Here is a 19,089-nt window from a genome sequence, read left to right as displayed (position 1 = left end):
TCACAAATTTCAGCAACTATCCTCTGGTGTTAAATATTATGGGACATAGCCTCACAAAGAAGCAGCATATGGGTGACCTGGATTCATAGGAATAAGATAAAAGGGGGCCACACTTCCAGACCATTCCTATCCCCATCAGATGCATCTTGGATGTGGGGAATGGTTCTACCAATCAGAGAGACTATTGAAGGCCTGGTTACTCATATAATAGGGGATGGAAGGGGCACTAACATTTGGAATGACCCTTGAACACATGAAGGAGTGCTAATGAATAACCTCAACCATGAGGCTTCATCCGAATCAAGGATCCACAGCAAAGCCAAGGTTAGCAGCCTGATCAATGGAGGATCCTGGTGCCTGCCTTTGCACACTTCTGCTGGCCTGGGGAACAGATGGGAGCAAATCAAAGCTTTGGACATTGATGATACAGAAAGTTATAAGGTCATTTGGACTCCTAGTGCCAGTGCAACCTTCACTCTAAGGACAGCCTACAAAGCTCTTCAACAACACAACCCTCATGGCGGATGGCACAACCTCGTATGGTTTCCTAATAACATCAAGCGGCACAGTGCAGCCACTTTGCTGGGGTTGAGTAAGGGACTCAAGACAGGCTGATGGCAAGAGGCTTAGTTCAGCATTCCAACTGCTGTTTTTGCAGGGACTCAACCGAAAATGAAGCTCACCTCTTCCTTGGCTGTGAATTCTCCTACGACTTAAGGCAGAAACTCCTTTGAAAATGCAATATGAGGCAAACTAATAGGGATTGCTACTCTGAAGTTGATTGGTTGTGCAACATCACGAAGAGAAAAGCTCTAGCTCCATAGTGAAAAAGTTGGTCTTCAAGCATTCATCCACCACCTATGGCTTGAAAGATGTCTGCCTGTTCAAGAATAGTTACATGCTCCCAAACCTTCTTGAATGCTACATCGTGCATGATGTGAAGCTTAGGATCCAAGGCATGGAACCCATCACTGAAGACAATGACTCTAATAGAACCTTCATGGCCTCATGGAGCCTGAACCCAAGATTCGAGCTGAGAAGGCCTGTAAGATGCAAGTGGAACCAACCTCCTGAGGGCTTCCATGTGCTCAACTCAAATGAATCCTTTAGAGATGATGTTGGAGGAGAGAGGAATCATTAGAGACCACAGTGGGAAAACAATAGGAGCTTTTGCTGAGAGCACCCAAGGGAGGTCAGTCCTCTTCCATGAGCTACATGCCAAATTGAAGGGAATGTCTATGGCTGCCAGTCTAAATATAACTTCCCTAAAGGTCCGAGCTGATTCCAAAGTCGCAATTGAGTGCATCAATGAGAAGAGTGAAGTGCCTTGGCAAGAAGAAAGGCCGGTTAAAGCTATCAAGAGTAGAGCAACTCACTTCCTAAGGATTGAATTCAGCTTCTGTTTAAGGGAAAGCAACCAAGCAGCAGATTTCTTAATTTCTCATGACTCCCTGAGGTAGTAGTATGATATTGGATCTCCCTAGTGATCTAATGAATATTTATCTGTAAGGAAGCTAGTGGGCATGCCTATGATAGGGGATGTAATTTCTTTTTCTCTGGTTGGGGGTCTGCCTAAAATCCTCTTAATCTTTAAATAATAATAATAATAATATATATATATATATATATATATATATATATATATATATGGGTCCCGTTCAGCACCCTAAGCTTTACCACACATTTTAACAAACGTGTTTTGTCTTACATGGGTTAGAAGTTTTGGAATGAGCTGATTTTTTGTGAGGATGATCTCTATGGTGAGGAGATCATCCTCACCAAAAATCAGCTCATTCCAAAACTTCTAACCCCATCAAAAATTGTTTACAAAAAATGGACGGTCCACGATTTTTCAACGTGTAAACATGGGGCTAAACATTTCAGAATGCGCTGATTTTTGGGGAGGATGATCTTCTAATCATAGAGATCATCCTCACCAAAAATCAGCTCATTCCAAAACTTCTAACCCATGTAGGACAAAAAACGTTTGTTAAAGTGTGTGGTAAAACTTAGGGTGCTGAACATTTCCCTATATATATATATATATGGGTCCCGTTCAGCACCCTAAGTTTTACCACACACTTTAACAAACGTTTTTTGTCCTACATGGGTTAGAAGTTTTGAAATGGGCTGATTTTTGGTGAGGATGATCTCTATGGTGAGGAGATCATCCTCACCAAAAATCAGCTCATTCCAAAACTTCTAACCCCATCAAAAATGGTTTACAAAAAATGGACGGTCCAGGATTTTTCAACGTGTAAACATGGGGCTAAACATTTCAGAATGGGCTGATTTTTGGGGAGGATGATCTTCTAATCATAGAGATCATCCTCACCAAAAATCAGCTCATTCCAAAACTTCTAACCCATGTAGGACAAAAAACATTTGTTAAAGTGTGTGGTAAAACTTAGGGTGCTGAACATTTCCCTATATATATATATAGGTGACGGTTCGAGGGACGCTTGGAAAACAGGCTGAGAAACCAACGATTATGAATCGTTGGACTTGGCTTGTCTAACGGCATAGATTACGTCTTTTGTTTTAAAAAAGACTTTAAGTATTTTCAGAAAACTCCCCACATTTTTCATTATATTAAAATAAAAGACAAACTCACATCTTCAATACGAAATATTCTTTCTCTTTCTCTCTACAGAAATCCAACAAACAGAGTAGTTTTCTTCTTTTTTCAGTGTCGATTAAGCATTTATACCTATGATTTACAAGCATTTGACGTTCCCTAGGGTTTGGGAGTGGCTACTGGATTTGAGGAATCAACCAGCATACCACCCCAAAGCCCTTGCTCAGGCAGTGGTAGTAATGATGCTGGTAATTTTGAGTGCAACATATGCTTAGAATTAGCTCAAGACCCAATCGTGACTCTTTGTGGTCACCTTTTCTGCAGGCCTTGTGTTTACAAGTGTATTCATATTCACTCACATTCCCAAGAGTGCCCAGTTCGTAAGGCCCTCATACAAGAGGAGAAATTGGTTCCTCTTTATGGTAAAGACACCCACAGATCCAAGGCTAAGTCAATTCCTGGAATTGATATTACCAATCATCCGGTTGGGCAGAGACCTGAAACAGCCCTCTTCCAGATACTAATCATTTCCCACATCATGGATTTGGATTCATGGGGGGATTGACACCGATGGCAATTGCAAGATTTGGGAACTTCACTCTCTCTGCGGCTTTTGGTGATCGAGAGAGAGTTATCGAGAGAGCTCGAATCGTGAGATAGAGACCTGTAACAGCCCCTCTTCCAGATACTAATCATTTCCCGCATCTTGGATTTGGATTCATGGGGGGATTGACACTGATGGCAACTGCAAGATTTGGGAACTTCACTCTCTCTGCTGCCTTTGGTGATCGAGAGAGCTTGAATCGTGAAAGAGAGACTTTGCAGCCGTTGATCGAGAAAGAGAGAACTTCTATCCCCTCATTTTTTTAGGTTTCCTATTGAGAGATTCATGAGGTTCGAAAGATTCTCTGTGTGTTGGATATCTATAGAGAGCAAGAGAGAATAATTCGTATTGAAGATGTGAGTTTGTCTTTTATTTTAATATAATGAAAAATATGGGGAGTTTTCTGAAAATACTTAAAATCTTTTTTAAAACAAAAGACGTAATCCATGTCGTTAGACAAGCCAAATCCAACGATTCATAATCGTTGGTTTCTCAGCCTGTTTTCCAAACGTCCCTCAAAAAATATATATATATATATATATATACCAGCAGTAGATAAAGCTGGAGAAACCATGCAGTACTCTTAGGCAAACAAGCTGCTTCCCAAGTATGAAAGCATTAGTTCACATAGAAACACCTTACCACCCAAAGCACAAGACCTGAACAACTCTGCTGACACTAAAAGAAAACATGATGATACCAGAAAGCAAGGGAAACAAATGCAAGTGAGAAAACATCCCCTCTCAGTATTCCTCTCCCTCGTCACCATCCTCACCCTCTCCAGACTCAGCACCAACCTCCTCATAATCCTTCTCCAGTGCAGCAAGATCCTCACGGGCTTCAGAAAACTCCCCTTCTTCCATCCCTTCACCTACATACCAGTGCACGAAGGCACGCTTGGCATACATGAGGTCAAACTTATGGTCAATGCGAGAGAACACCTCTGCAACACTGGTGGAGTTAGAGATCATGCATACAGCTCTCTGCACCTTGGCAAGGTCACCGCCTGGAACAACAGTTGGTGGCTGGTAGTTAATACCGCACTTGAATCCAGTTGGGCACCAATCAACAAATTGGATGGTTCGCTTGGTCTTGATGGTGGCCACAGCTGCATTCACATCCTTGGGCACGACATCACCACGGTACATCAGACAGCAAGCCATGTACTTGCCGTGTCGTGGGTCACATTTGGCCATCATAGATGAGGGCTCAAATGCACTGTTGGTGATCTCGGCCACTGAGAGCTGCTCATGGTAGGCCTTCTCAGCTGAGATGACAGGAGCATAGGAGGAAAGCATAAAATGAATTCGGGGGTATGGCACCAGATTGGTCTGGAACTCAGTTACATCCACGTTCAAGGCACCATCAAACCTGAGAGAGGCAGTCAACGATGAAATGACCTGAATCATATTACACACAAAAAAAGCAAGTTAGAAATGTATGTTCTTTCATAATGTTTAATCAAAACAGAAATTGAATATTCTGAAGTATCAATGATTTAGACCTGAGAGACCAGACGGTTGAGATTGGTGTAAGTGGGACGCTCAATGTCAAGGGAGCGCCTACAGATATCATAGATGGCCTCATTGTCAAGAAGCACAGCAACATCAGTGTGTTCTAAAAGAGAGTGAGTCGATAGGACACTGTTGTAAGGCTCCACAACAGAAGTTGAAACTTGGGGTGAGGGGTAAACCGTGAAGCCGAGCTTTGATTTCTTTCCGTAGTCAACTGATAGACGCTCTAAGAGAAGCGAACCAAGTCCAGAACCAGTGCCACCACCAACGGCATTGAAAACAAGGAAGCCTTGCAGACCAGTGCAATTGTCTGCAAGCTTACGAATACGGTCCAAACAGAGATCAACAATCTCTTTGCCAACTGAAATCAAACAAATGAAAATTGAGTATCCAACAAGTAGCATGCAAGTAATAAAAAAAAAAAAGCATACATGCTATTTGCACCAACTTTTTTGCTCGTCTTACCCACGTTACTGCTTTCACCCACAATCCCATACCAAATGTGTTTCAGTCCTCTCTCTCTCTCTCTCTCTCTCTCTCTCTCTCTCTCTCTCTCTCTCTCTCTCTCTCTCTCTCACACACACACACACACACACACACACACACATATTCTTCTTCTTCTTTGCATCTACGTAAGTTTCAAGAAGGATTTTATGGTAGAAGAAATAATACCCATAGAGCTTGCAATGTAGGTTTAGAAATGATCGTGGAAACCTCAACTACTAATTTAGGGGTTGTTTGAAAATCTTGGTAGCCAAAAAAAAAAAAACACAAATAAAGCTTCATTCGGTAGGTCAGTACTGAATTTGCCAACATAGATTCGGTAGGTTCCTACTGAGTCCGTTCAGATGGATTTGGTAGGACCCTACCAAGTCACAATAAAAATTTTCAGTAGCTTCCTACTGAACAAAAAAAATAGTCCCTTTTTTAAGTGGGTGTGGCAAGTAATTTATAAAATCACGTTTAAGGTCCTGTTTGGTACCCTGCAAAGGATTTGTAGTACCTTTGGGGCTGCAAACTATTTGAGGAAATTTGTGAAGGGCTTAAGAGGTTTATGCAAATAATTTGCAATGCAAAAAAATTTCAGAATGTAACCAAGCATCTGTAAATTAGATTCTAACAAATCATTTGCATTTGCAAATGATTTACTTAGTACCAAGCAGGGCCTAAGTGGGCGAGATGGGGAAAAAAGGTGGGTGCAAATAGTCCAGCCTGAAATGGAAATAAGGAGAAAGCAATTACTGGTGTAGTGGCCTCGGGCAAAGTTGTTGGCAGCATCCTCTTTGCCGCTGATGAGCTGTTCGGGGTGAAAAAGCTGGCGATATGTTCCAGTCCTCACTTCATCAATGACAGTAGGCTCAAGATCTACAAAAACAGCTCGAGGGACATGCTTCCCAGCACCAGTTTCACTGAAAAAAGTGTTGAATGCATCGTCTCCTCCACCAATTGTTTTATCACTTGGCATCTGGCCATCAGGCTGCGAAAGAAGGCATAATTGTAATAGAGGCAGAAGGAAACAAACAGCATAAATGAAAATGAGCAAAATTGTAACCCAACAAAACACATTGTGACAGGATGATGCCTAACTGCATGAAACCAAGCAGAAACGAAACCCTGGATCATTAAAGACAAAAGATGGCTATGATCCAAGCAATTGTAAACAATGAAGATCCTATACTGATCTGATTAGAATAGAAAATCACGTAAAAGATCACAATGATCCAGGTAAAGTTCATCAAAGGACAACATAATTGGATAATCCAAATGCAGAAACCCTAGATCTACAAAAAAAAACATAAAAACATTCAGAGTGATCCAACAGATAAGTGGAAATAGATTTAAACAAAAAAAAAACAATAACTCAAGATAAACTAGACGGATAACAAATGCAGGAAAGCATCCATACACAAATAGATTTAATTGACTCGTTCAAAACTCAAATAGAAGACCAAAATCAAAGAGAAAATATTCACATACAAAAAAAAAAAAAAAAGGAAACAAAAATAGGGCAAATCGATTATTACTTATCAAGGAAAACTCCAAATCCGAAGAACTACAAAGATATAAAACACGTTTTCAGATGAACATCAGCAAATAACGAAAGAAAATAGCATTTCTTCATAGATCTGGGGTATCTGAACGGTAAAACACTAGATCTGATAAAATATCAACTACATTATGATAAAAAATGGATTTCTCGCATCAACAACAATAGAACAAAAGAACATGAGTACAGATACAGAACGAGATTTACGGACGAGAAAAAGAAAACCAAGATCTGATGAATTACAGATATAATCTACTAATAATAAACATTTTCTAAAAAATCTGCGACATTCAAAGTCGCAGAACCTTAGATCTAGTGAAAATGATAAATAAAAAATCGAAAAAACAACTATCTCATTCAAACACACAGAAAGAGAAAATAAACTCATCTAGAAGGAAAACAACAAGAGATCAACTAGAATTGAAAGAGAAAACTCCTATAATTGAGTCAGATCTAGAGAAATCATACCTGAATGCCATGCTCGAGGCAGTAAAGTTCCCAGCAAGCATTGCCAACCTGAATACCAGCCTGACCAATGTGGACCGAAATGCACTCTCTCATTTTCGCAGAAACGAACAATCAAACAAAACTATATGCAAAGAAATGCGAAGGAAGATGACGAGACGAGATGAGATTGAGAAGAGCGAAAAAATAAGCGTTTATCAAGACGCCCTCAGATCAGAGGCTCAAATGCGAAGTCTCGCGCATTTCGTCTCAGTTTATATTGGGAGAAGTTTTAAATGTGGTTAATTAACCCTGGTTAAGGTTAAAAACGACTGCCAGGTGCCAGCGAAGAACCATGATTTTGAAAGTGTAACTGACTACTTTTTTTTTTTTCTTTCAAGAGAGTTGTTATGGAAAAAGCTTTGTCGTTCAAAATTTTGAAGGAACCTACGCATACGTGGCATTTCCAAGGATGTATTTGAAATTTAGTCAAAACTGTAGGGGCGTGAAATAAATCAAAACGTCACGTGTCTTGCAACGAAAATAGTTCCTTCACATTTTAAAGCGGGTTGCCCGCTTCAAAGTCGAACTCAGGTGTTATGTTGTGGAGATGAGGTTGATCTTCGTCAATGAACCCTAAGGCATATTGTCTAAATGTTGGCAAATCGACTTATTGATCAAGGGTGTTTGATTGGTGGGCTACATCTTCTCGGGGCAATGGTTGAGATCTTGGACTTAAGGCCCACTCTTATTCAAGATGCGCCCCACCTTTCCCGGCGGAGCAATTATGAGAATGTATCTCAGCTCTTTCATATATATTTTCCATTTATAAATCATGGGAAAATGGTAAAGGAAGAGAGCATTGTAACTGCTTGATACATAATTGACTTGAAGGAAAGTATAGAACACTCGAAATATCTTCTTTTTGGTTTAGATTTCACCATCAATTTCATATATTATGTCATGAGATTATAAATGTTAGAAAGGAATAATTGATTTTGAAACATTGTTTTTTGATGAATTTTTCAAAACATGTACCTAGTGAAACTAGTTTGTGTCAACTGATATTGGTGGCTCATTTTACAAGGGATTTGCTCACGCAGTAGATTTTGTACTTTTGGAGACAAAGTAGTAATGGCCAAGATTTTGATTTGAACCTCGTGTGAGGGTTTTTCTACTATGCTCTTGAGGTTATTTCTTGTGAATTTGAAGAATTTTTTGAACATTGATGTCGTCTCATTTTCGTCCGAAAGTCTCATCTTTTAGGATTTTGACAAAAGGAACAAAAGATTAAAAATTGAATATGACGTATGTCTTTTATGGAGGTTTGTTGGAGTGTTGATAGTCGAGAGATTAGACTGATTTTCTAAAAAAATTGACAACTAAAAGGATTTTTTAAAATTTCTAAACACATAACTTCCGAAAAAAAGGAACGTGCTCGGCACATTTTGAACTGTGCGATGGACAAGTAGATCATTGCATGTCACTTTGTAAGACTTCTTCTCTAAGACTCAAAGAGTTGACATGTAAGGGTCCCTACTTAAACCACTCATTAGTTAATTGAGTTCATTAACATTGATAATTCAACACGTGTCCACTCTAACTCAACCTTTTCATTCGATAGAGGCTACGTGAAAGCTTCCTTTTCCTATTGGTCCACGTCAATAGGTGTAATTATGCACCTACAGATTTTAAGACATGGTCTTCATGTAAGTTCCAACAAAGGAAGTAAAAAGTAGGCGATTACAAAAGGAAAAGCTGCACCATAATGTTCCAATTTGCATCTCACTAATTGAAATTTGCTATTCTTATTTTTGGACCCTACAACATTTGGACCATTGATCTGGGGTTGGAACGTTCGTAAGGCCCATCACAGAGATCATATTCACTGATAGTTGACAACAAGACAAACCCAGCACCAGTCCATTGACACCCTAGTTTTCTAAGGACATATGTGTTGCATAAGGAAGAGCTAAAACAGCCTGCAGCCATCATCAACATCTCTACTTCCAGAGCTAATCCATATCCCTATCTCGTAGACTTGTTGGTCCGTCACCTATCATTCGAGCTGGGTCTAAGCCCATTGGGCCAGCCTGACCCATTAAGACGCTATTCTAATAAGCAGACTAGAAGTTTATGGGTTTTTCTTCCACACATTAAAAGTGATTGCATCGGCCCACTAAGGATACCATAGTGTTTTAAATAGAATATTGAAAGGAGGAAATCTGAGGCGTTGATTGAATTTACATGTCCCCATGTTCACATAAATATTTCCGTAAGGTATACTATTTTTGGCACATTGACCTATGAACTTTTCAACCAAAGAACAGTTTGAATTTGACTGATGATTTCTATTCATTCATCTAGGGCTTGAATTCCAAGAGTTTTTAGCACAAAGTTTTGGTTCATGATGAAAAAGCTCAGATCCACAATTGCTAGAAATGATCCATGAAGCGGATTTTTTATATGAAGATCCACCAAGTGTGGGCTTAAAGTTCAGAGAGGAAGGAATATTAGACTAAATTTTTTTCAAAAACAGTTTTTTTTTGTCAAATCAAGAAAAAACAATGCATATTGATTCTGAGAATTCAATCATTGGCAGAATCAAAGGTACATGAATGATATGCAACTGCACGAAAGGGATTATGTTTTGATAGAGTTATATTATCTGTGACATTGCTTTGCAATAAGTATTTGCTTGTTGCATGGAATTAGCCTACTTGTGAGGTAAACTAAGCGTTCTGAGACCAAATAAAATAAAATAAAAAAATCTATGATGAAAGAACAAAATGAAATTTGAACAAAACTGCCACTTAAGTTGCTTTCTGAAAACATGTATCTGAAAACCTAATATAAAGCTATCACTTTTGAATGAACTTGTCCTCGAGTAAATTATCTAGAAATTGAAATAAAGAACAAAAGGAGAAAGGTCCAAGTAAATAACGACAAAACAAGTCTCACCTTCAACTATAATTATACATCAAAGTTAAAGTTCAAACACTACCAGTAAAAGAAACATCTCCAAAATACCAATACCCTTTCTTTTTCAGTAGGTATAGACAAAGGGTCTTGTTAATTCGGGCACATGTTAAAGTGCATTAAATACACCTAAGAGCACACGTTAACAAGACCCTAAGAAAAAAGATGCAGAGCAAATCTAAGCAACAAATGAAGATTTAAACACTAACGTTAGAGTGGGATTTGTCTTACCAAAAAATGCAGACATATCCCAGGAAACAAGTTGGAGTGAAAATTTTGATCTACAAAATAGCAACTGTTGCATCATTTCCGAGGAGGCATTGTAGGATAAAAAACATTTCTGCGGTCTGTCAACAATTCAACAACCTTTCTCATTGAGGGTCGGTTTAAGGGAAAGGCGGAAGTACAAAGAAGAGCCACATTCAAGACCTTCCCCATCTCTTCATAATCACATGAAGATGTGTTCATTCTGGGGTCCATGAGATGTCGCAAATTCAAGCCTAGACCCCCACTTTCATGTTCTTGACAGGCTAAAGCAGCATCAGTTACCCATTTCACTATGTCCTTGTTCTCCCCGAATGAGGAATCGTTCGGTCTCTTACCAGTTACCAATTCCATTAGCACAACCCCAAAGCTGTAGACATCACTCTTCTCAGTCACTTTTAGTGTGTAAGCATATTCTGCATTGGTCCAACACAATGTGAGTTTGTTAACTAACTATGTGAAGACCTATTTGTAGCTATGCTTGTTAAACGCATAACTAGCTATACAAAGACCAGTGGTTGTTAAACACATAATGAAACTTCAAAAGATTAATTAGAATAAACTAATTGTTCTTAATCCAGAACTGGGTAGCTTTTCACTTTTTTACAGGTCCAAGAACTACATAGCTTAACCATTAGATCTTGGAGGGATGGTCAGCCCTCATCCCCCCACCCCACCGCACAAACCATGACAACAATAACTTATGGGGAATATAAACTATAAGGCATGGTGTAAAATCTGACTCAAATGAGCAACATAGAGTAAATCCTGATAACGTTTTCTAGCCTCGTGAGGAAACTCCCCAGAACTCATTATCACATACATCCGTAAATATAAAGGTGAATAATTAGCAAAATGACACATGACAAGGTAAGAATAGAGCTCATTGAAGAAGGAAAGAGATTTTTTTACCAAATCTTTTGAAATTAAAGGGAAAACTCCAGATTCAAAGGGATTGAGGGCTGAGAAATTCATAAATAGGATACGAATGTACATCAATCTTACATTCTGATGTGGTGGTGCACATATAACCATAGATGCTTTTCATCGAGATACGAATGAAATGCATCTATGGTTATGTGTACCACCACATTAGAATGTGAGAATCGATGTACATTTCAATGTTACTCCTGCACAATTCTTACAAATATTATTTCATGAGAAGGCCAAGGTATGTAATCTAGCACTGATAGTGTTGTTACTGTTAAAATGAGAAGAGTTCACTTATAGGACGGCCGAAATACTCACCGAAAAGCCAAGATTAAGCAAGGGCGAAGAAGGGCAGACATTCCCTCACTCATAACATATCCCTCCGAGATTTGGTGAATATTTGAGATATGTCCCTACGTGTGTTCAAACTAATGGCATGTTCTACTTGTGGTCTTCATACTGAGATCACCTGAAAATGACCTCATTGTGCTCATCCTCAACCTTTTGCCAAAAGTCCTTAAATTTTATCATCGTTATATAACTAGAAAATTTTTAGGGAAGTTGAAGAGGATGGATTTTAGGGAGAAAATCAAGGGTTTTCCCCCAAAATATTGAAGACAGAAGCCAACCCTACTTTTAAAAAGAACCAAAAAAGAAACTTTGTGGTTGAAGCATGGTTTCAAAACTCGTCCAAGACCAAGACGTATCGCCCAAGTTGTCTTGGTATCAGGCATGGACAAGACAGATGGACAAGTCAATTTTTCGGATGAGATATTAAACCCCACGTTCATATTTCATTTTTTTTTTTTAACGAGACATCTCAAACTTATCGGAAAACTCGTCCGAGGTGAGTGGATATCTGGCATGGACGAGGCAAGAAGCGAAACCAAGTTTTAAAACCTTGGGTTGAAGTGTTTAAGGACGATGGGGTTTTGGGAGAAAAATAAAAGAAGGGGGTGGGGTGGGGGTTGTTTCTACTTCTAATGCCTAAACTGAACAATACTACCACGGGATTTTAGGTTCAAAGTTAACGAACTCACCAGGCGCAATATAACCACAGGAACCAGCAACACTTGACATGGCGTTTTCGCTCTCGCCTCCCCCACGCTGCAAAGTCTTCGCCAGCCCAAAATCCGCCACACGAGGGCAGAACTCCTCATCCAACAAAATATTGTTCGACTTAACATCCCTGTGTACGATAGCAGGTACACAGTCGTGATGAAGATATGCCAATCCCTGAGCCGCACCAATTGCTATCTTGTACCTCTTTCCCCAATCCAACAAAACCCCACCTTTGTCTCCATGCAAAACCTCCCACAAACTCCCATTCTCCATATATTCGTAAACCAAAACCCTAAAATCCTCTCCCGTACAACTAAACAACAACTTTACGATATTTCCATGTCGAATTCTCGCTAAGGTCCCCACTTCTGACTGGAAAACCCTTTCGGTTTCCTGTTCTCTGTTACCTCCCCATAGCTTCTTAACTGCAACAATCTGACCAGTTTTGAGTCTCGCTCTGTAAACCTTACCGGACCCACCGGCTCCTATTAGGTTTTCGTCTTTTAATGATCCAAATATTTCCTCTTCGTTAATGTACAGTCTGTGGAATGACGTCAGCTTCCATGGCTTCTTCACTTTCCCGCCAATTATCTTGGTTTTGCTCTTGAAAAACCAGAAAACAGAAACTAGAAGTAATAAAACTAAGCTAAGCAAAACCGCTAATAAAAACCAGGTGGTGGTGTTGGTTTTCGAACAAGGATGGAAAGAGCTCAGATGTGAGCTGCAGAGATTAGGGTTTCCAATCAAGCTCATGAGGTAAAAATTGTTGTCGAAACCAGGAGGGATTTTTCCAGAGAGATTGTTGGAAGTGAGATTAAACTTATTGAGCTTCAAGTTCATAAGTTCCTTTGGGATCTCTCCAGATAGGAAATTGTGAGAGAGATCGAGATAAGTTAGAACAGGTAAGCTCCCAAGCCCGCTGGGAATCTCACCGGAAAATCTGTTTCTTGATAGATTCAGCTCCGTTAAATCAGTCCACGACTTTACTCTGCTCGGAATCGTGCCGGAAAACATGTTTTCTTGAAGATTTAGGCTCTGTAATTTCTTCATTTCAGTAATACATTCCGGTAACTCACCGGAAAATTGGTTTCTTCCGGCGTCTATGACAGTAAGTTCTTGTAATCGGCAGATATCTGCCGGAATTTGGCTGAAAAACTGGTTACCAGATATTAGTAACTTCGTCAGACGGCGAAAACCGGAGATGGCATGAGGAATCCGGCCTTCCAATCTGTTATTTGTTATTTCTATTAATTCAACATTAGGGAGACTCCAAAAACGATCAGAAACTTCTCCAGAGAAGTCATTGTTGAAAATCCTCACATAATCAAGACTTTCACAGTCTCCGAAGAATTCTGGCAAATTTCCGGAAAATCGATTCTCGAAAGCTACAACACGTTGGAGCTTTTTTCTGTGACAGAGAAAAGGAGGAAATTCACCCACTAAATGGTTTGTCGATACATCGAAATCATACAATTCGGAATTCCGGCCTAAATCTCCAGGTAGAGTTCCTGAAAATCTGTTGGAATAGAGCTTCAGCACTCCAAGGTTTGGATTTGAAGCGAGAATCGCCGGAATCTTACCTTCCAGAAGGTTGTTGTTAAGTCCGAGGCAAATGAGTTGCAATCCGGCGAACGTCTCAGGCAACTTCCCGGTGAGATGGTTCTGAGATGCGTCGAAAGATCGCAGCGTCGTCAGATTTCCAAGACTCTCCGGTAATTCTCCGGAGATTTTATTGAAGTAGAGTTCGATCTGAAAGATGTTCTTCAATCCTCCAATACTAAAAGGAATCTTACCTGAAAGATGATTCTGAGACAGATCGAGGTTGGTGAGCGCTGCAAGTCGTCCAATTGACTCTGGAATTTCTCCAATGAGATTCGTCTCTGCAAGCCAGAGATTCTCGAGCTTGGTTAGGTTTCCAATCTCTGATGGCAATGGAGATGGGGTGAAAGGATTTTCAGCGAGATCCAGCTTGACCAACTCAGTGAGATTCGCTAAGAAGGATGGAATTACGCCATCGAAGAGGTTCGCATAGAGTTCAAGCACTTGAAGCTTCGGAAATCGACCAAAACTTGCAGGAATATCGCCAGAGAAATTATTACTCGAGAGATCCAACCAGCGCAAGGTAGCAAATTCTGCTTTGAATCCAGGTAATTCTCCGACAAAAAGATTGCTAGAGAGATTCAAATTGTGAAGATGAGAACATAAAGAGATCGACCTAGAAGAAAGACTCCCATTGATGAAGTTGTAAGCGAGGGAGAGGTTCTGAAGCGTCGGAATCCGGCAGAAACTAGCCGGAAAATAACCGGAAATGTCTAATCCGGATAGATTGATAGAGATAACTTTGAGTGTCAGAGGATCGCAAGCAATGCCGGTCCAATTACATGGATTGTTGTTGGATGGAATCCAATCTGTGAGGCGGCCATTAGGATCCTCAAGGTAAGTTTTCTTGGTCTGGAGTAAGATTCTGGCGTCTTGTGTCATCGATCTTGCTTGAAGAAGATGGATTACGAGTACGAAACAGGATAACCAATATTGATGACCCATTTTCCCTCAGAGAAGAGAGAGAGAGAGAGAGATTTATTTGAATGTTTAAAAAATATATTTTTTTAGTAAAACAACATGTAAGAGTAACGGATTGGAATAGAAGGTTCTCTTGCATGGAAATGGTGACAAATACGAGGTCTTTTTTCCGGGAATAACAGTACTACCACTCAGTACTCACATGGAAAAAGCTGCGTTTCGGGAAGGAGGAGGGAGTTACAATATTGTACTACAGGGAGTTATATTGCTATCCAATTCTAGATTTCCACTCTTTTATTGATGGAGAAAATGATCAAATCAGCCACTCTTGCTGTCTTGCATTGACTGATTTGATTCTATAGGAAATGATGAAATCAGTGGGTAGAAATCATCTATAATAAGCTTAGCCCACTGAAAGATTGGGCTAAATATTCTTTGTCGGTGGACCCCATAGAGTTGGCACATGGCACGATACAATAGGAAGACCCACTAAAATGACAACGCCTGCCTCTTCAATTGCTTAAAATGACGAGTATGTCCCATTTATTCGTTTTGAGGATAAAAGAGCGCTCCCATTGGGATTAGATCATGGGAATCACGCAAGATTTATGGGTGGGGTGGGGTGGGGAGTGTTTGAAAAGTCCGATACAACTTTGAATGAGTTACTGGAGGTTGAACCTGGACTTAAATTGAAGTTACCTTACTGCCCTTATTACGTAGTGGAATCTGTTAGTATTAAATGTAAGGGTATTTTAGATATTTCACCAGAAACTCTTTTTTTTTTTTTTTTTTTGGCTGTTTATATTATCGAACTTCTGTATTTTGCAGCGGGAACATTAAATTGGGAGTCACAACAGCGTCGTGGTGAAGCTTCAGACGTTTCCCTCCATTACCTCTCAAAGAATTTCAAATTGTAATTTTATTGAGTCATGCTGGGTTACACAAACGAAGACACAAAGGTGATAAAATGATGTGGTGTCACACACATTACCATAAATACTTTTCTAAGAGATATAATTGAAAAACATCTACGATTATGACCGTGCCATCACATCATTTTTCTCACCTTTATATCTCCTATTGTGTCATCTCAACATTTTCCATTTTTATTCAAGGAAAACAGCGACATTGGTAGAAGTAGAGAGTCCAACTAGTCTTATTTTTATATTTTATTTTGGATAAATTCAAAAGAAATTGTAATTGATTTCTATTTTTTGTTTTGGATCTCAGTTTTTCTAAGATGTTTAGAGGGTTGTGGTATTGGATTATTGATATGGTAATTTATTTGAACAAAAATCTTACCAAACTATTAAGGAAAATGTTTCTCAAAAATTATACTATGATATTTTAAGAGTAGGAACCACATGGTTCATAAAAAGTACAAATTCTTTTATACTTGAAATATAAAATTTAATGATCACAATAAAACATGTACCTTGAGAATATATCATGCACTCTTTAATGGCAGATACAAAATCCCATAAGATGTCAGTACAAAACTCAACTCATGAGGCCAAAGTAGGTGTCTAGACGAAATCGAGTAGGACCAAAGAGAAAGCCAAACTTAGCGTAGTTACAAGTCCACACACCCTCCTTCCTTAGAAAATCATGGGAGATATTTGAGACCGATAAAGATTTTTTGACTCGAAAATTTTCTCTCAGTCTATACTTAATTGACATGTCAAGGACACAAAATCATTGATCTTTTTTTTAGTATCTCAAAAATATATATATATATATATATATATGATTTTGTGCCCTAGCCACATTAGTGATGTACATACCGAGTGAAAAATTTTCAATTTTCCAGTTAGAAAATCGCAACTCACAAGAATCATGAGAGAGTCTTAGACAAATAACACGTGGCACACCACCTCAGTTCTGTTTGCACTTTGATTGATGATTGATCCCAACGTCTTCCAAATTTTCTTTTGTTTTGGTCTAATTGGGCATCTATACCAATCATTCTGTTATCTTTTTTAACACGCAAAATTGAAAGGAAACTCTCTTGCTGAGAGATTAAATTCTCTCTCCAACAATAAAAATAAAAAAAATAAAAAAAATCGCGCTGGAGTAACATTGAAATTGACATTGATTGGGAAATTGGCGTGCACAGAACTATAGATGCTTCTCACTGTATCTCATGGAAAACATCCATGCTTCTATAGACACATCCACATCAGCAGTGTGTGAAACGATGTCAAATTCAATGTTACTTAAATATTTTTCAAAAATAAAAAAATAAAATTAGGAACAAAATTCAGTTACAGTCACTTCCATGGAAAGGTAACTTGAACAGTCGTGACTGGTAAGTCTTGGATTATCCCTTACTTTATGTTACCCTAGAAAAGGACAAGTTTCCACCAGAACAAACACTTAAAAGCTGTTTGATAAAGTTTTTCAACCGCGCTTTTATGTCATTTTTGCTTTTCAATCACAATTTGGTGACGCGTTCTGCGTTAGAAAAAAAAATTTGGCTTTTGAACCACAGCTTCATCTAACGGTAAATTGGAGCTTTTTCAATTTGCATATGTGGGAGAAGAAACGGCAAATTTTAAGTTAAAAGTAAAATAACCTTTATACCCTAATACTAATTACCAAAAGATAACAAATATCTTATAATCAAAATAAACCCATCTTCCCTATAGTAAACCCTTATCATTATTAAGTTCGAACCTTGCCACCATTGTATCTGTGAGAACACTGCTGCCATTGTTTCCATTTGAATGTCAAGCGATGAAGAACACAAGGACGATCGTGAATCATTCAAAGGTGATTCAAAATATGATTTTTTATTTTTTATTTTTTATTTTTGATTTTGAATGAAACGACGAAACCCTACCCATCTTGTTCAATTTGTGATTTTTTTTTATTTGGGATTATTATTTGCTTTGATTGCGTGTCTAATAAAGTTATGATTTGGTTGTAATGGTTTCACGATTTGTGTTTAATGATTTGGTTGTAATGACTTGGGGTTTAATGGTTTGACTGTAATGACTTCATGATTTGGGTGTTAAATACTTTTATTGTAATAGATTTATAGCACCAATTGTAATGGATTCACTTTAAATGGGTTTAGATTCACAATTAATGGTTTTTACTGTAATAGATTCACAATTTAAGAAAATCGATGTCTTGTTTATTTGATCATTTTTTTATGAACTTTATAGCAAACAAACAATGTACTATATATATTGATTAATATTTCTTTGATAAAATCAAAATTAGTTTTAATTTCATGTTTAATTCATATTAACTTGTTTAGTATATCGAATTTAAATATATGGATACCATGTAATACCTGTTTTTGTTGTGCATGTACATGTTTATTCATTAAATGGGTTTTGATGGTGACCATTGTTAGATGGATGTTGATAATGGAAAGCGTCAGAAATTAATTTATAATTTTTATAATTTTTTATTATAAATTTATTATATTTAAATATATATTGTAATTATATATTTATTAGGGTATTCTAGTCATTTTTTGTGCATTGGATGCATTATCAACATTAAGGGTATTCTGATCATTTTACCAGAATACAATAGAATTTAGTAACTGTATCAAATAATAATTACCAAATTCTGATAAACAACACAATACTTTTACAAAATTCTATCAAACAAACTTTTTAGTATATCAACTTTTTATAGTTATTTCTGACAATTGTTTTTAGTCGTAAGATCTAATAGTAAAAGTTGACAGCATTATCAAACGAGACCTTACATTTTGGAGAAAAAAAATTACTTGGACTTTTTCCACACAGGATCCGGGACCCACCAATCACATTAGACTGTATTGAGCATCCTTAAATTTACAAAATTACCTTTATTTGGTTGCACGTGTCGCAGAGCGGAGAGTTATGAGAAAAGACTAGTCTTAGAGCAAGATATTTTTACATTTCGAAGTTTATTCTTCTAAGTCATTCTTAGTAAGATTTCAAGATAGTGTGGTGTGGGCTCACGTCTTGGCATTCCAAAAACATGATTTGAAGCTGCAAGTTGTAGATGATGAAATTCTAAGGACTTTGAAAAAATAATTTAGAATACTGTTGTGTTGGATTGACAATGTTGTAATCCATGTAGGCCCGAATGACCTTTTGTAAGATTTCAAATCTTAATAAATTAGTAAGCAAAATGTCTTTCA

General features: G+C 38.2%; 2 protein-coding genes across 4 annotated transcripts; both read right to left on the bottom strand.

Annotated features, from left to right (window-relative positions):
• Positions 1-3,738: 3,738 nt before the first annotated feature.
• LOC147406923 (tubulin alpha-1 chain) lies at positions 3,739-7,453 on the bottom strand. Its single transcript, XM_086435279.1, has 4 exons — positions 7,212-7,453; positions 5,939-6,173; positions 4,687-5,057; positions 3,739-4,582 (listed from the first exon to the last, which is right to left on the bottom strand). The coding sequence occupies exons 1-4, from the start codon at positions 7,302-7,304 to the stop codon at positions 3,926-3,928; spliced, it is 1,356 nt and encodes a 451-aa protein (XP_086291405.1). The 5' UTR covers positions 7,305-7,453; the 3' UTR covers positions 3,739-3,925.
• A 1,482-nt stretch (positions 7,454-8,935) lies between these two features.
• On the bottom strand, positions 8,936-15,226 carry HSL2 (HAESA-like 2). Of its 3 annotated transcripts, none has more exons than XR_015176640.1 (3): positions 12,401-15,226; positions 11,679-11,829; positions 10,707-10,846 (listed from the first exon to the last, which is right to left on the bottom strand). XR_015176640.1 is itself a non-coding variant. In XM_086435278.1 (2 exons), the coding sequence occupies exons 1-2, from the start codon at positions 14,964-14,966 to the stop codon at positions 10,470-10,472; spliced, it is 2,943 nt and encodes a 980-aa protein (XP_086291404.1). In that variant the 5' UTR covers positions 14,967-15,219; the 3' UTR covers positions 8,936-10,469. The 3 variants fall into 3 exon arrangements, 1 of the variants encoding a protein (XP_086291404.1); XR_015176641.1 differs by having other exon boundaries at positions 11,679-11,788; positions 12,401-15,225; XM_086435278.1 differs by lacking the exon at positions 11,679-11,829 and having other exon boundaries at positions 8,936-10,846; positions 12,401-15,219.
• Positions 15,227-19,089: the final 3,863 nt, after the last annotated feature.

The sequence above is a fragment of the Akebia trifoliata genome, chromosome 3, assembly GCF_017979445.1.
Source record: "Akebia trifoliata isolate Shusen 1 chromosome 3, ASM1797944v1, whole genome shotgun sequence".
NCBI classification, from domain to species: Eukaryota; Viridiplantae; Streptophyta; class Magnoliopsida; order Ranunculales; family Lardizabalaceae; genus Akebia; species Akebia trifoliata.
This window is presented reverse-complemented; position numbering and strand designations above follow the sequence as displayed.